The 17,522-nt window shown below is 40.8% G+C and overlaps 1 protein-coding gene across 1 annotated transcript in view; it reads left to right on the top strand.

Moving 5' to 3' along the window:
- IGF1 (insulin like growth factor 1) overlaps positions 1–17,522 on the top strand; it is a 173,609-nt gene that overhangs the window by 386 nt on the left and 155,701 nt on the right. Inside the window, exon 2 of the mRNA XM_075600614.1 lies at positions 1,423–1,579. Coding sequence (XP_075456729.1) covers positions 1,423–1,579 — 157 coding nt within the window. The remainder of the gene's footprint in view (positions 1–1,422; positions 1,580–17,522) is intronic.

A 17,522-nucleotide genomic window follows, 5' to 3' on the forward strand; every position in this document is an offset into this window, starting at 1 on the left:
TATAAGTAAATTGATTATTTTCTCCCAAGCTTTCAACTAGCATTGAATCTGACAGACATACTGTAAAAATGCTGAATGTGCACTTTTGTGAGATCTAAAAATGTTTGTACAGTACATGCCAACTGCAAATAAATTGCAATGTAAAACAATATGTAGTAGGTTATTGACTGTAAAGTCACTTGCTATTGTGTATGATGAATGACTGTAGCCCTGTCATTACTTCTCACTGTATTCTTTATTACAGTATTGTTTGTAACTAGTGCTTGTAAGAACATTGAATGGTTTACATTCTTTTGCTATACATATTTCAGTAAAATATGTATTACATAATATTATATTTTATACTTGTCCAGGAATGCTTACTATAAAAATGTATGCATACATTAACAGGTGCCAAAACGTTATGCCTATTCAGCATGTAACTAACACTGTTAGAACTTTTAGTAACCATTGCAAAGATAAAGTAAGATGATAACTGATCTCTAATTCACCTTGTAAAAGTTATGCATAGATATGTTTGTGTTTCTGTTCTATGGGTTGATTCCCATCATCACATCTAATAGCTGGAAAGTTTTGTTGAAAAAAGCAGATTTGCAGTACAGCACATCATCTCTTGAGTGTGTGTATATGGCACGTTAGTCAATTTAATGTATAGTATCCACCAGGGATTTCATGTTACTGTGCATTTCATTTTTATACAGTACCTGTTGTGTTTCGAAAATCTCCCTAGGCATTACTGGTCATGGTTCAACGTTCCTTTCTCAGCAAAAAAATAAATAAATATTTGAAGCCTGTTGTTTTTCATTTGGGAAATAGTTTGTGACATTGGATCAGCCACTGCTAGTATTTGCCACAGGCCCAAATTCATTAAGCATGTAACTATAACTCATTAGGGATTCATTAGATTCAGTCAAATTAGAGTGACAAACACATTGTAATATTTCTTAACATATATTTTTGTAGCATCTGGTGATTTCAGGTGTTACTAAGGGTCTGTAAGAACAGAGGAAGCAGACTTTATTGCACCGGTTATAACATGTTACCACGAGCCGCAAGTTACAACATTGCATGATTTGCATGCCATATCGCTTCATTTAGTGCCTTACCATGCAATAACAGGTGCAATAATGTCTGGTACATCTTCATGTGACAATGAAGAGTATGAGAGAAAGATACAGTAAAATGGAATCATAACCTAAGGTCATTTGAAAGAGTAAGTTAGAGTGGATCACACAGGAACTATTACAATGCTAATGGCTTTGCAACATGATGTATCATATAGTAAATAGCTGCATACATATTGTCTTCCGGTTTGAAAGGGTCTGAGAGTCATTGCCAAGCAATAACTAAAGAACAATGTGTCCCTTGCAGTCCAAGAATTCTGAAGAAATGCTGAATTAATCTAAAGGTTTTATTTGGCAGGTGAAGATGCACACAATGTCCTACATTCATCTCTTCTACCTGGCGTTGTGTCTACTTACCTTAACCCACTCAGCAGCTGCGGGCCCAGAGACACTCTGTGGTGCTGAGTTAGTGGATGCTCTTCAGTTTGTATGCGGAGACAGAGGCTTCTATTTCAGTAAGTTCAGTTTCTTTTTATGACTTTCTTTTTAGTTGCTTTATTCACAAGGTAGTCAAAGAATGGAATTACTGTGCAATGTACATGATAGGATGTAAAGCAATGCCCTGTGAGTCCTGTGCTGTAACATTATGTAAAGATTACAAAAAACATATGCTGTCTTGTTTATATGTGTACTTGGAAGCACTTATAGCAAATACATGTATTTTACTAAATCTTTACTACTACTGTCAAAAGCAATAGCATACGCCAGATTGAAATAAGGCCTACAGTACATTCTAGCACAATAATACAATCTGCAAAGGTATGAATTAGTTGTAATTGAATTAAATGTATATTTTAATGCTGACTCACACAAAAATATGTATATGACTTGCAGTCACCTTCCTTTTAACTGACTTGTGCATATAAAATTAATTACATACAATACAACACTGATAACACCTGTGGCATAACACTAAACCAGTGACTCCAATACAGTTTCACTTATCTTTACACAATGTTTTAAAGCATGTGATTATTAATGAGACACAAAGAATTACACATGAAAAAAACCACCTAATACAATCCCCTCAATTCTGAGGAAGGGAGGAGCACATATTGTAACAATATCTATATTCTAATACTGCAGTGCAGTTGCTTTTGGTCCACATTCATGGTAATGCTCCTGAATTCTCAAATAATGCTTTGATACACAGTAGATATACTTACCTGTGTGCTAATGTTTTAAACTGTTTAAAGATAGGATACCCCCTTTTCAACACTTAGCGATTTAGTCATTAAACTGTGACAGTGCTGAATGGGGCACTATCCCATAGAAACACCCATGGTTCCAATTAACACTATCACTAATTTAATAAATCAGTCCCTCAGTATTAGTATGTTAAAAAAAAAGTAGGTATAGAAAATGAAATCTCATATAAAGTGAATGATGTATTCTTATTGTCATCTCTGATTTATGACGACACTTATAACACTGAAAGTATCAGAGTCTTACTGTAAAGTGCATTCTCGTTATTTCTGCTTGTACTTGGGTAACACAATCCTGTCTTTCCTTCTTGGCCTTCAACTGGTATTTCAAATTGCAGCACCTGCTTAGGAAGTCAGTTTTGTGTTCCAGAAGAAACACTTATAGAATGGTTACCTATTTTATAAGAAGACAATTACATTACAAAATGTGTGGGATGGTTACCTTAAAAAAGTCCCAGTGAACGTTTTATGGGGAAAAAAACAGTGGGCATCAAAAAGGCAAATGGAAAATAAAGCAGAGACCAATTTTCAATACCCATATGACGTGACTCCAAGCATAGAGGAAAATATATATTATTGTCTGGAGAGATTACATACTGGTATAGAAGCAATCAGTTTATTTGAGCAAGGAGAAAACCTATGAGTAAACCTCTATCACATTCTGGTTAATTGCTTCTCCTCATTGCACATTGTCATCATTGCCTTGAAGAATAAGTTGTACCCTTGTCCCTACACCACCGACAATGCAGCGACTGCCACAGATATTCTGCAGTTTTCTGCTTTGTTACATGCAGTTACAGATTTGGTAATGACTTTGAGTTGCTCATCTGAGATAAATAATGCAATTTTAAGTTTGAATGACAGATAACATAGGATGAGCACTTTTGCAGCTTTAATATCCGTACTTCGCGAAATTCAAATTTTGTATCAAAACTTTGAGTCAAACTTCAAAATGAACTTTCAAAGCTGAGCAAAATTTGAGCCAAAACCCGAGAAACACTCAGATTCATATTTTTATGTTGTGTCCATTTCTTTGTGTGTGTATTTTTTTTTTTTAAATAACTTGTCCACATTTTAAGTGAAAAAAACCCATACATTCGTAAAAGGTTCGAAGTTAAAAAAAGTGTGTCTACATTTCCCACCAAATTAAGTTTTCTTCCGTAATTGTTTACAACACTATTCGAATTATGGTAAAACCAAAACCAAAACATGCAACATAATAAGGGCCAAACCTAAACCACAAGTCAAAGTGCCCACCCTTAATACTAATTATATACAATTAACCTGCCAGATGTTATGGTGGCATTTAACTGAGGGTTCCTGGTCCAAATTGCTATAATATTAATTTAAAAAGTTACTGCTTTATTGATTACGTGAACATTTGTTATGCAATACATGCGTGTGTTTTTTGCAGCTGCATATACCAGTTTGCACCCTGAAAATTATTCTTCACGTTTCCCCATTTGTTTTATTATCAGGCAGTTGGTATTTATACGAAAGATTATAATACCCGGCATGTCAATACAGTGTGCATTTAGCGTAGGGACCTGCTATAGAGACTGACTTTGGCATGGTTAGCAGGCTTGGCATGATTTGATCAAAGGATGTAAACCAAAAGTCTCCTTTTATCTTATAGATATTTACACCATACATATACATATATATATTCCCCATTGATTGCTATCCCAAAGGGAAAAGTGCAGGGATTCATTTTCTGTTTTGCACATTTGTATGGCCAATTCCTTCACCAGCTGCATGCTCCTTACATGGAGAAGCGCGGTGATTATATATTTATGTCATCACAGTAAATTCATGGATGATAACGACATTGACATTGCGGGTTATCTCTATAAAATAGCTTTGCATTTCAAACATCAGTACACAATATTGTACACACATACTGTATTTCATCCACTAGGCACCCTAAACAGGTAACAGCACTGCATTAAGTGCATTCCAATATACACATTGTCTTCTGCTGGTCATGTGGTTGCTGTACAGTATAAAATGCAGCTTTCAATTCCAAGTTGTCATTCTGCTAAGCTTTTGTGTATTACTGTGTATGCTGAGCCACTGACTGCCGGTGCCTAAAATGTGAGCAATGCTTGCAAGCTTCAGTTAGCATTGTCTCTATCTCCAAAATGAAAAATGTTGGCCCAGATGAAGCTTAAGACTTGTAAGAAACATAGATCATAGGTCCTATTGCACAGATTCCATGCAACCTCATGAGAGTACTGTATGAATGTTGTTACTCTGTAGTTTGGTGATGACACTGGGAAGCTTGTAGACTTTCCTCACAAACACTTGCACATATAAATCTTTCTACACTAGTGTACACTCTGTTGACTGGCAGCAAAACTACTTTGAAGAAGATTCTTAACCTCTAATTATTTTCTACCAACTTATTTGCTTATTGCCTAACCAAATTATTGTTCTTTACATAGCCATCCTGCAAACGTCTGGTTAGCGCTCATCGATAAAATGCTTTGAAATGCAGAAAAATTGCTTCTGAGTTTTTTCAGATGATACTTCACATCTGTTCATGGAAACGTTTCATGCAATGTTTCTTTTGACTGTGATTTTATTTTATCTGCGTTTGCACTTAAAAATCTGACAGTTCACATGGGATGTTGGAATTATGAATCATACAGAATGGGGTCATATTGAGGGCTTTCTTTTCTGCATAGTGTTTTATGAAACACCTGCATATTTGCAGTGTTATTCTTTTCATTCATTAACTTTTCATACCGTGTTATTTTTCTGTGGCTCACTGGTTGAAAATTAAAACTCAGGGGGAAATGAATCCCCTGTCACAAGGGGATTGTTTACTTGTGTGTCCACTCCACTCCTTCTGACACCGTTGCCTTTCAAATACTGCTGGCTCTGTCTGTTGAATAAAAATGAGTGAATAAAGCATAGCAGAATGATAAAGAGGAATATTGATGGTTGCGTTCAGTTTAGTTGTATGGAAACTCCTTTCAGTAGTGCCCCTGGAATGCAGATATTTATTTCCCCTTGTGTACGTGATAAAGATAAACGCCCTTATTCAGTGAAGCTGCTTCTACATGTCTAGGAAGCTCTGAACTCCATTGATTTCACTGCTAAATGTATATGGGCCAATGGGAGAGGTTTGGTAAACAATTTATTGTATTAGATAGCTTTAACCTTTCTCTTGACTACATAGTATTTTGTGCATGGTCTGTAGGTGAAGGTCCATAGAGTACTGAAGAAGGAGGCATAGAGGTTTCTGCTAAACCACAAGCAACCAGACTGAGAAATGCCTGAGGCAGAGGGATCTAGCTGCAATTAATTAGGTTGCTGCAGCAGTTGGGACAAAAAGCTTAAACAGAAATCCCTACTCCGCCACATATTTCCCATTAGTAAGACATAAGTGAGACATTCAGAGCAGTGTGGTGACAGTTTCTTGATTTACAGTAGATACAATCGCTTTAGTCTTTCTTATACCCACCACAGTATATATGGGCTATATCTATCTGACAGCACTTTTAGGGTTCCCATTGCTGGCACATCCTCCTCCTCACTGCCACTCACAGTTGGTATACCCCAGGGCTCTGTTCTAGGACCTTTACTTTTCTCCATTTATACTTCTTCCCTTGGTAAACTAATAGAGTCTATCAGTTAACACTACCAACTATGCTGGTGATACCCCAATCTACCTCTACTTACCTTACCTCTCCCCTGTCTCATATCACTAACTGTCTTTCTACTTTATTCTCATGGATGTTCAATAACTATCACAAACTTAGCATGTCAAAAACGGAACTTATAATTTTCCCTTCTTCTAACTCTACACATATACCGGATTTCTCATTTGCAATAGATAACACAATAACCTTGATTGCCCAAGCTAGATGTCTATGTGTCATTCTTGACTCCTCCTTTTCCTTCATCCCACACATTCAGTGCCTCTCAAAATCATGTACATTCCACCTCCACAATATTGCTAAAATACATCCCTTTCTCATGGAACAATTCCCCCAAAATCTTGCTCGCACTCATTATATCCACGGGATTACTGCTGCATGCTTCTAGTTTGCCCCCCCCCCCCCTCCCTGCTGTCTGTCTCCTGTCCCATCCATTCTAAATGCTGCCACCAGCAAAGGTGCTTGAAACTTAGAGCTATCATAAGACCACCTGACCAATCTATACGACCAATCTATACTGCCAATATCTTTAGCAGATGCTACATAGAGGGGGCTATTTACAAACTTTACAAAGTGGGGCAAATCCTTCAACATGCTTGAAATGTTTCTATTGTTTGCAGACACAATTCACTAATGGTATTTGTCATGGGAGACCAGGACAATTACACCAGGGATCAGTACACTAGACAGAACTGCAGAGTTGAATAAAAGGGAATTTATTGGAAAAAGTTTCCACAAACTTCCAGTACATAAGACACACACAAACTCACCCAACTGGGGTAACTGAGGGAACAACCTAAAGTCTTATCTATGGGAAACTCTGTCCAGAAGCTTACCCTGATACGCGTTCCCAACTCGCGCCGCTGTCCTCGGTAATATGGGCAGCACTGCCTTGCTCTCAACTAGCTTGCAGTTTTACATTCCCCACCATTGCTTCACTCCAAACAGCTCCGACCAATGCTGCACACACAGACCGCAGCTCAACTGGATGCTCCAGACGCGTGCAATGAGTCTCCTCTGTTCCCTTCAGCTGACTCCCTGTCAGCTCTTTCAGCTCTGTCAGCACACAAAGGCTATTACTGCACCGACACACTTTATTCGAGCAAATACCCGGTATGTACCTGGCAGATACCTGGAATGCGCCGCTCCTCACCTCTGACAAGCCCCGTTGCATTTGCCTTCCCAGCCTGGGTTCATGCCTGGCTGATGGGCGGCTGATCTGTTAAATGATAATGATTAGGATTTAACAGGCTGCAATGCTTCGCGTGTCTACCAGATGGCATAAATTCATGAATTGTAATGCAGTATATATATATGTACTGTGCAGTATTGCAGCCAACGGGAATAAAATGCTTCAATCCCTGCCGGAAAATAACTCAATGCACTCGGGCAGAAAACAGTCACAAACCTCAATACACCAGGGTATACCCGAATTCGTGGGACTAGCCGAGCTCGAATAAAGTGTGTCGCCAGTGTAGGTCCATAATGACTTTCTTGAGGCTGGGGAGAAGGAGTATTTGTACCCCTGTCCCAATCAGGGAGATGCCAGCTAGTCTGGGTAGGAACAATAGTCCTGGTCTCTGCACACGTCCCCAGACCCGGTTTATGAGATTGATGGGGTTGAAGATGGGCCAGGAAGCCCAAAATGGCATGCCAAAATATGTTCATTCCTATCCTTAACATAGTTCACAGGATACAGAACAATGAACACACAGTCTCTGCAAACTCTAACCCCAGAACCCACCACATCATAATATGGTGGGTGTATATAAAATATATACAGTACACTCCCACTCCGCACACACCTTTTGTAAAGCGCTGTATACACTGTGGGCTCTTTATTTATATTTACATACTTACATACACACACACACTATCTTAAATCCCTCACATTCAGGGACTATTTAACACCTTGAGTCATAAATCGCACACTACACGTGGAGGAGGGATGGGCTCTAATCACATTCCAAGATGCACTGTTTTTGAGTAAACCCCTTGCCTGCTTTATTCAATGTAACATCGCGGAAGAAGAGAACAGGTATCTTGAAAGCTCGCACAAATAAAAGCATTTTGTTAGCCACTGAACGATATTGTCTATTCATTTTTGGTATATATATATATATACCCTACTTTTTAAGTAGCAGGTTTTCCCATGTACCTGTGCAGGTCAGGTCCACTGAGACCATTCTCCCTCCACTGCAGAGGTAAATGAGAATTGTCACAGGTAGTGTTAGGACCTGCATACTGGTCATGCTGTGACGTGGCTGCAGGCTTGTAACGCTTTGGACAAAGGGTTTAACTAAATGACCATTACTCATGAGAATACTAACATTCAAGTATTTAACTATGTATTTTTTCATATTGGATGTAGCGTTGGGTATATTTTGCATTTTGTTCGGTACAGGATATTACCCATACAATACAGATACAGCAAAGATAAAGAGCTGTCTTGCGCTCAAGCTGCTTATCCGACACTGATTAACAGTGTGAGTCACTTGAAAAGGAGACAGGGTGTGTGTAAAACGGACCAGGGTGGAGGTCAGAGCTAGATAAGAGTGTACTTACCAAAATAGCTCACTTCAGACTTCGGTCCTAACTGCCCCTGTCATCCGATCCCGGCGTGCAGCCTTCAATGTATACAGCAAGCAGGAAGAGAGATCCGGCGCCACAGCCAGTGACCAAATGGAGGCACTTCCGGTTTTGAATCTGAATTCTTTATTGATTGCACATAGGGACACACATGGACACAGGCTACACCACAGTCTCCCCCTCAACGCGTTTCATGCTCAGAATAGCGCTTCGTCTTGGAGTGGGGAGCTGTGGTCTGTGCCTGCATTTTATATTAAAAAATGCCCGCGAAAAACGGGTTTAAAATATGTTAACATATGTTTTACCAAAATCTTGATTAATGCTCATAGTGCTATAAATCACAATCCCATCTCGCACGCACAAATAAAAGCATTTTGTTAGCCACTGAACGATATTGTCTATTCACTTTTGGTATATATATATATATTTATATATATATATATATATATATATATATATATACAGTGGTTGACAAATCACCAAAAAATCTACTCGCCACACAAAAAAATCTACTCGCCACCTAGTACCAAACGTGTGCTGCTTGGGCCAATATTTACTCGCCCGGGGGTTAAATCCACTCGCCCGGGGCGAGCAAATGTATAGGTTTGTCGAACACTGTATATATATATATATGTACCCTACTTTTTAAGTAGCAGGTTTTCCCATGTACCTGTGCAGGTCAGGTCCATTGAGACCATTCTCCCCACTGCAGAGGTAAATGAGAATTGTCACAGGTAGTGTTAGGACCTGCATACTGGTCATGCTGTGACGTGGCTGCAGGCTTGTAACGCTTTGGACAAAGGGTTTAACTAAATGACCATTACTCATGAGAATACTAATATTCAAGTATTTAACTATGCATTTTTTCATATTGGATGTATTTTGTCTTTTGTTCGGTACAGGATAATACCCATACAATACAGATACAGCCCCAGGTGTTACAGCTTTCTTGCAGAACAAGTCCACTCAGCAGGTGGTCGACCTCTCCCTGGTTCCTCAACAATGGGCCTAATCCCATCACAGAGTCCAGGCCTACAACACCAAACTCTGATGTGATTACATCTCCTTTTGCAAAAGGGAATTAACCTCTGCAGGTCCATCCTTTTGAACAGAGCTGTACATTCCTGTTTTACCTACATATATAACATATATAGGACTGGTACAATAAACATACATAAATAAATACATCATATCATTGACAGGTAGGTTAATGGCGGACTTAACATTTATCCAAATCTACTCCAACCATCATAGTATTCTAGCCATTTTTAGAAACCTAATTATTAAGATTGTCTCTCTTTGAAATGACTGATTTACACATTTATGCAAAAGGTGTGTTATACTGTAAGCAGAATAAGACATCCGTACCCATGTGCACCAAATAAAAGCAATCTGTACCTAATAAGGGACCCTTTCTGCTAGTTAGATCTATTTAACATGGTTTTTAAAGTGTGGTAAACTTCTAAAGTTGCTTCAATTCATCATCAAGGGCTAGCTTGAGAAAACAAAGCATAATGAGTGAATGTTTTCTACAGATGGAACCTGTCAGTTGTCAATTGAAGCACAATGTAAAGTCCCTTAGAGGTAAGAAAAGAAGGGTTCCCCGCCAGACACTCCCACTCCAACGCGTTTCGACAAACGGTCTTCTTCTGGGAGTGGGAGTTTTTGGTATACCTATGTGCTCTCGTTTGGATACTTTCGTGTGGTTTTCATATTTACAATTATCCTTTGAGCACCGCTGTCTATCGATATAATAGCATATATTTGACAGCTTTCGGTAGTCTTCTATATTGGCGTGCATGCGGTATTTTGTGTGTTTTTGTCATATATATATATTTATATATGTATATAATCAAAAACGAATAGACGATACCGTTCTGTGACTGATGAAATGCTTTTATTTGTGCGAGCTTTCGAGATACACTGATCTCTTCTTCCGGCGATGTTACAATGAATGAAGCCAAAAAAGGGGTTTTACTTTAAAACAGTGCATACTGGAATGTGATCTGTGATTGAAGCTTATCCCTCCCCCTGTGCTGTATGCGTTTTATGACTTGAGGTGTTAAATTCTCCCTGAATGTAAGTGATATAAGAGTGTGTATGTGTGTGTGTGTATGTAAATATAAATTTGTAAAGCGCCCACAGAGTATACTGCGCTTTACAAAGGGTGTGTGTGGAGTGGACGTGTATATACAGTAGAGGCAACTCTTATTCTAACAAAAACCAGTGGCAATTCCCCCAAAAAACCAGGAAACACCCAGGTACATTCTGAATACATGCCTTAAACTTTCCTTAAACTAGCCCCAGCATTTCTGCATTGATTAATGGCCTATCAGATTAACAGCGGGGGTCCCTGGCAGTCCCATTCAAACTGAATGGGACTGCCAGGGATCCCTGCTGTGTTAATCCTATGGGTCGTTAGTCAATGCAGAAATACCTTAAACGTGCCTCAAACTAGCCCAGAACATACCCAGCACATACCCAGCACATATAGTACAGTATGTATAGACATGGCCTTTAGCACCTATGGGAAGAGAGTTCACTTGTGTCAATAATGACTCATGAAACTTCGGTCTCGGTTTAGGCCACCGCTAAGTGTCCCGAACAGTTGCATAAATTTGTATTCAGGACAGAAGGAATCCCTTTAGTGTGGCACTAGAAGAAATGCACCCTGATTAAAACTTAACTTTATTATAACTGATTAAAAATAAATTGTCTGGAGAAACCACAAACATAAAACAAACAAACAAATAGTAATTAAAAGATGGAGAGGTGTACTAGGTTGTTTATTGGAGGTGTAATTATATATAAATACCTCACTAATATTTCTTAATAAACCTTAGAATGTGGGTGATCTCTACACTAAGGTAAGTATAGGTATATATATCTCTGGACCCCTATCACAATAGCAATGGAAAGAGGTAAGGCAGGTGAATGTGCTTATCTGCTCGATAGTAAAGTGAGGCTGAATATACTGGTGACTGAGTTGAAGCAGCCACTGCACACCTTACTTAGTATACCACTATACACTTGTAATAAGCTTTATTATGACCAGTCTATTGTAAGACCAGCCACACTCACTGCCTATATATAATAGATCTACCCTGAAGTCTGAGTGCTCTTGCTGCCCACGGACACAGTCTACGAAGCACTCAGACAGTGTTTGGCCCACACCTCACCGATGAGCCGACGTCACGTGACGGTGACGTCAGACGTACCCTACACTGGCGACACACTTTATTTGAGCTCGGCTAGTCCCGCGAATTTGGGTGTACTCGGGTGTATTCAGGTTTCTGATCGTTTTCTGCCAGAGTGCATTGCGTTATTTTCCGGCAGGGATTTAAGCTTTTTATTCCGGCTTGCTGAAATACTGCAATGCCGTGAAAATAGACATGGTGGCACTTGCGAGCTGTTCTCTGTGAAGCCGTCCCCTATAATGAATTGTAATGCAGTATATATACTGTATATATATATATACTGTATAACAACAACCCCTATAAGCCCTAACATACAGTACTGTACACATACAGTACAGTACTGTATATGCACATACATAAATGATACTACTGTATGGGCGGCGGGGGCAATATGTGTTTGCAGCAGAGAGAGATCTGCTGCTCTCTCTCTGCGCAAACATCGGCACAATAAAAATTATTTTAAATAAATTTTTATTGATAGTGTACATGTGCAGGGGGTCTCCGGAGCTGAATCGCGTTGGTTTCAGGTCTTGGGACCCCCGGCCCCCTGAGATACAGCCCCCTTTAGGGGGTGCCGGTATCCCTCTGCTTGGTTTAAAGGGCCCGATCACGTGATCGCGGCCTGTAAACCAAGCAGAGCAGAGGGATACCGGCACCCCCTAAAGGGGCCTGTATCTCGGGGGGCAGGGGGTCCCCAGACCTGAAACCTGTGCGCTTCTGCTCTGGAGACCCTCTGCACATGTACAGTATCAATAAAACACATACAATATACAGTATAAATAAACACTCGTTCTTTACCTTAGCGGCTATGCGCAATAGTAAAGAAGCATCATTTCTGTATTTTAATAATATTGTACAGTGAGCAGGGGGTTCCCTGAGCCAGAAATTAATGCTCAGGGACCCCCCCTGCTCCTGCTCAATATTATTAAAAATACAGAAATGCTGCGTCATTACCATAGCGGATAGCCGCTAAGGCAATGAAGGGGTTAACCCACCGTGCCCGCTTTATTGTGTGTAGTGGGGATGGGTGAGGGGGGGTATTTGGCCCTTGGTGTGAGTTTAGGACTTGCGGGGGGGGGAGGGGGGGTTGCGGGTGCACTTAACCCCTTCACGATCGTAGCAGTTAATACCGCTACGGTCATGAAGGGGTTAAGCCCTCCCGCTAACCCCCCCCCCGCAAGCCCTAAACAACCATCGTTGGGGCTAATACCCCATTCACCCACCCTCCCGCTACTCACAATAAAAAAATACACACACACAGCACAGCAGCCGCCAAAAAATAAATAAATAAATCTAAATAAACAAATGACAATAAATACATTTGAAATACATTTTTATTGATAGTGTAGATGTGCAGGGGGTCTCCGGAGCTGAATCGCATTGGTTTTAGGTCTGGGGACCCCCTGCTCCCCGAGATACAGGCCCCTTTAGGGGGTGCCGGTATCCCTCTGCTTGGTTTAAAGGGCCCGATCACGTGATCGCGGCCTTTAAACCAAGCAGAGCAGAGGGATACCGGCACCCCCTAAAGGGGCCTGTATCTCGGGGGGCAGGGGGTCCCCAGACCTGAAACCTGTGCGCTTCTGCTCTGGAGACCCTCTGCACATGTACAGTATCAATAAAACACATACAGTATACAGTATAAATAAACACTCGTTCTTTACCTTAGCGGCTATGCGCTATGGTAAAGAAGCATCATTTCTGTATTTTAATAATATTGTACAGTGAGCAGGGGGTTCCCTGAGCCAGAAATTAATGCTCAGGGTCCCCCACTGCTCCTGCTCAATATTATTAAAAATACAGAAATGCTGCGTCATTACCATAGCTGATAGCCGCTAAGGCAATGAAGGGGTTAACCCACCGTGCCCGCTTTATTGTGTGTAGTGGGGATGGGTGAGGGGGGGTATTTGGCCATTGGTGTGAGTTTAGGACTTGTGGGGGTGGGGGTTTGTGGGTGCACTTAACCCCTTCACGACCGTAGCAGTTAATACCGCTATGGTCATGAAGGGGTTAACCCCTCCCGCTACCCCCCAGCAAGCCCTAAACAAGCACCGTTGGGGCTAATACCCCATTCACCCACCCCCGCTACCCACAATAAAAAAAATACACACACACAGCAGCCGCCAAAAAATAAATAAATAAATCTAAATAAATAAATGACAATAAATACATTTGAAATACATTTTTATTGATAGTGTAGATGTGCAGGGGGTCTCCGGAGCTGAATCGCGTTGGTTTTAGGTCTGGGGACCCCTGCTCCCCAAGATACAGGCCCCTTTAGGGGGTGCCAGTATCCCTCTGCTTGGTTTAAAGGGCCCGATCACGTGATCGCGGCCTGTAAACCAAGCAGAGCAGAGGGATACCGGCACCCCCTAAAGGGGCCTGTATCTCGGGGAGCAGGGGGTCCCCAAACCTGAAACCAGTGCGGTTCTGCTCTGGAGACCCTCTGCACATCTACACTATCAATAAAAATGTATTTTAAATGTATTTATTTATATTCATTTATTTATTTATTAATTTAGATTTATTTATTAATTGTGCTGCTGCTGCAAGTCCTAAACTCACACCAAGGGCCAAACACCCCCCTCACCCCCAATAAAAAAAATTCATGCACAGCAGCCCCACAATTAATAAATAAATCTAAATAAATAAATAAATAAATACATGAAGAGAAATAAATATATACTGTATATATATACTGGATATATATACAGTATATATATAATAACAATCCCTATACATATACAGTATATACTGTGTATATATATACTGTATACACACATACACACATATATATATATATATATATATATATATATATATATATATATAGATAGATATATACAGTATACAGTATATATACACACAGATGATGAACCAATATACAAATACATATAGAATGGTTATCAAAATCATACTGTCCTACAAATAACGCTTCTCTATACAGACAATAATAATAATCCATTTAATAATCCTAACTGATTTTACAATATAAAACATAACATTCCAATCCACACAGTACATTGCATTTACATTGTATAAATGATGCATAAAATCTATGCACCATATACATTCTGCAAATGAATGTTAACAATATAATTGCAAGCTACTCTACCAGTAAATACAAACACTTCCAAACAATTCAACTATTTTAACCAATCAAGTATACAAAAATCAATATATACTGTAAGTACCAACCAGAAAACACAATTTAAAACCAAAGCTAACCCTTACAATACCAAGGATTACATCTATCTAATTGTAAAAAAACCTTATACATTATACACAGCATTGTTTAAAGCCCCCTCCCCCCTAATGTTTCTGTTAAACAGATTACACTGAAGGGAGAGAGATATAAAGGCCTAAAGCCCCTTCCCCCCTAATGTTTCTGTTAAACAGATTACACTGAAGGGAGAGAGATATAAAGGCCTAAAGCCCCTTCCCCCCTAATGTTTCTGTTAAACAGATTACACTGAAGGGAGAGAGATGTTTCTGTTACCAGTAAATCTCCCTCCCTGCATTGATGTCGTGCAGTGTACAGTACAGTATGTAAATGTGGGGAGGGGGGGGACCCAATGTGCATACTGTGAGGTCTAACCACCCTCACCCCCTACCCACATACCGTTACCCCCCCCCCCCCATCCTGGCCATGGCCCCTCCGCTTCTGCAAAACAGACACAAAAATTAAAACATACAAAGTAATGTCCCCTAACCCCTTAATCACCATAGCGGTTATTAACCGCTACAGTCATGAAGGGGTTAACCCACCCTCACCCACCACTTGGGATGCCTACATACCCTCCCACACTAACCCCCCCCCCGTGAGGCCTAACCACCCAGTCAGTACCCACAAGGGAGGCCTACCCACATACCATTGGGGAAACACCCCACCCCCAGTACCCACAATAAAAACAGTACAATGACCCACAATAAACAGCATTATATTTATTAAATACATTACCCACCCCTTGTGCCCCCCCATAAATACAAGATTTATTCTTTTACATTCAGGGTCCATAACGCAGCCCCACGCTAGTCCCCGGTGGGCTGGCAGGGCACCTGGACAGACCTACAGTTTTCCAGCAGCATTCCACAGGTTCTGGAGGCCTGCTGGTGGATCCTGCCAGCACCATGGCACCCAGGTGGTCTCCTTGGGTCACCGTGAGCCACAATTGGGTCCCCACGGTAGGCCCAAGGATGTCTGGGAGCCCCGGGTCAAACCCACAGGTGTCTGCGGGGCCTCGGGTGGTTCCCATGGGGGTCTGGGGAACTCACGGGTGCTCACTACGGGTCCGCGGTGCCCCCACAGAAGTGGGACCACACATCATCATCCCCGCACCTACGGGTCGGCGGTGCCCCCACAGAAGTGGGACCACACATCGTCATGCCCGCAGACTACGGGTCCGCGGTGCCCCCACAGAAGTGGGACCACACATCATCATCCCCGCATGTGTCACCCGTGGAACCACCAGCCTGATACCCTTGGGATACCCGAGGATACCCACAGGTGGTCTCCATAGGCCCCACGCAAAACCACGGAATCAAACCCTGAATGTAAAAAAAATAAACCTGGCCTATACATTCAATACATACACCCTCCCCCCCAACACCTACAGTACAATAATGTGCAAAATAACTATTATCCAGATATGGATAATAGATTAATTGCCCATTATTAAAAACATTAACTAGCATATACAAATAAATAAAGTACTACTGACCTCATCAATACGAAGTGTCCGACGCCAGCGCCTTCCTTCTCTTGCCCACACAATACATAGCCAAAACCAAGGCAATACATTGCAAGTACATTCAGATATCAATTAACCCCTTAAACACCTTATCGGATAATAACCGCAAAGGTAATTAAGGGGTTAAGCCACACAGGCACGATACCCACCCTTCACCCATGAATTTGTACTGTGGCTTCATCATGCAACTATATATATATACTATATACTGTATATATACATACAGAGAGACAGAGAGAAAGAGAGAGAGAGAGATACAGTATACAGTACAGTATATATATACACACCCATGATAAACCAATATACAGTACAAATAAATGTAGAAGGGTTATCAAAAGCACTGTCCTACAACCAAACACTTCTCCATACATACACACTAAATTAAAATCAATTTCCTTTAATATTCATAACTGATCTCTCAATCTAAATCATCACTAAACCTTACTGGTGTATTTACCAGTCCTTTTTAACGTTATTTGTTCACCTTGCTGTATTTTGCTGTTTAATCTGTATCAGTGGATGCCTTGCCCACTGTCCTATATTACCATTAAAGTGTTAATACCCCTTAGTGCGCCTGTCTGTCAATTGTTTTTCCTGTCTGTGAGCCCCCCTTGTGGGAGCTTACTTTTATAGGGGACGTGTGGAACCCCCCCCAGACTGAAGGCTGCAAGAGGGATTCCCTACAGTATCAACATTAGCGCGGAGCAACATACTCTTTATGTGACTTCCTGGAGAATGGGTTGTAGTTTCCTGGTGATCTTGTGTAGGGCTTGTAGGTGTGGATTATATGTGACCACCAAAGGTACCCTGTCGCTTGTCTCTTCCTGTCTGCATTCAAGGAGATCACTTTTTGGTATTCTGGTGGCTTTGTGGATTTGCTGGTCTACAATTCTGCGGTTATATTCATGGTTTATGAAATCCGATCTCAAGGCTGTAATCCGCTGGCCTCTGTCTGCTGTATCGGAGCATATCTGGTTGTATCGTATTGCTTGAC

The sequence above is a fragment of the Ascaphus truei genome, chromosome 5 (genome assembly GCF_040206685.1).
Source record: "Ascaphus truei isolate aAscTru1 chromosome 5, aAscTru1.hap1, whole genome shotgun sequence".
Classification (NCBI taxonomy): domain Eukaryota; kingdom Metazoa; phylum Chordata; class Amphibia; order Anura; family Ascaphidae; genus Ascaphus; species Ascaphus truei.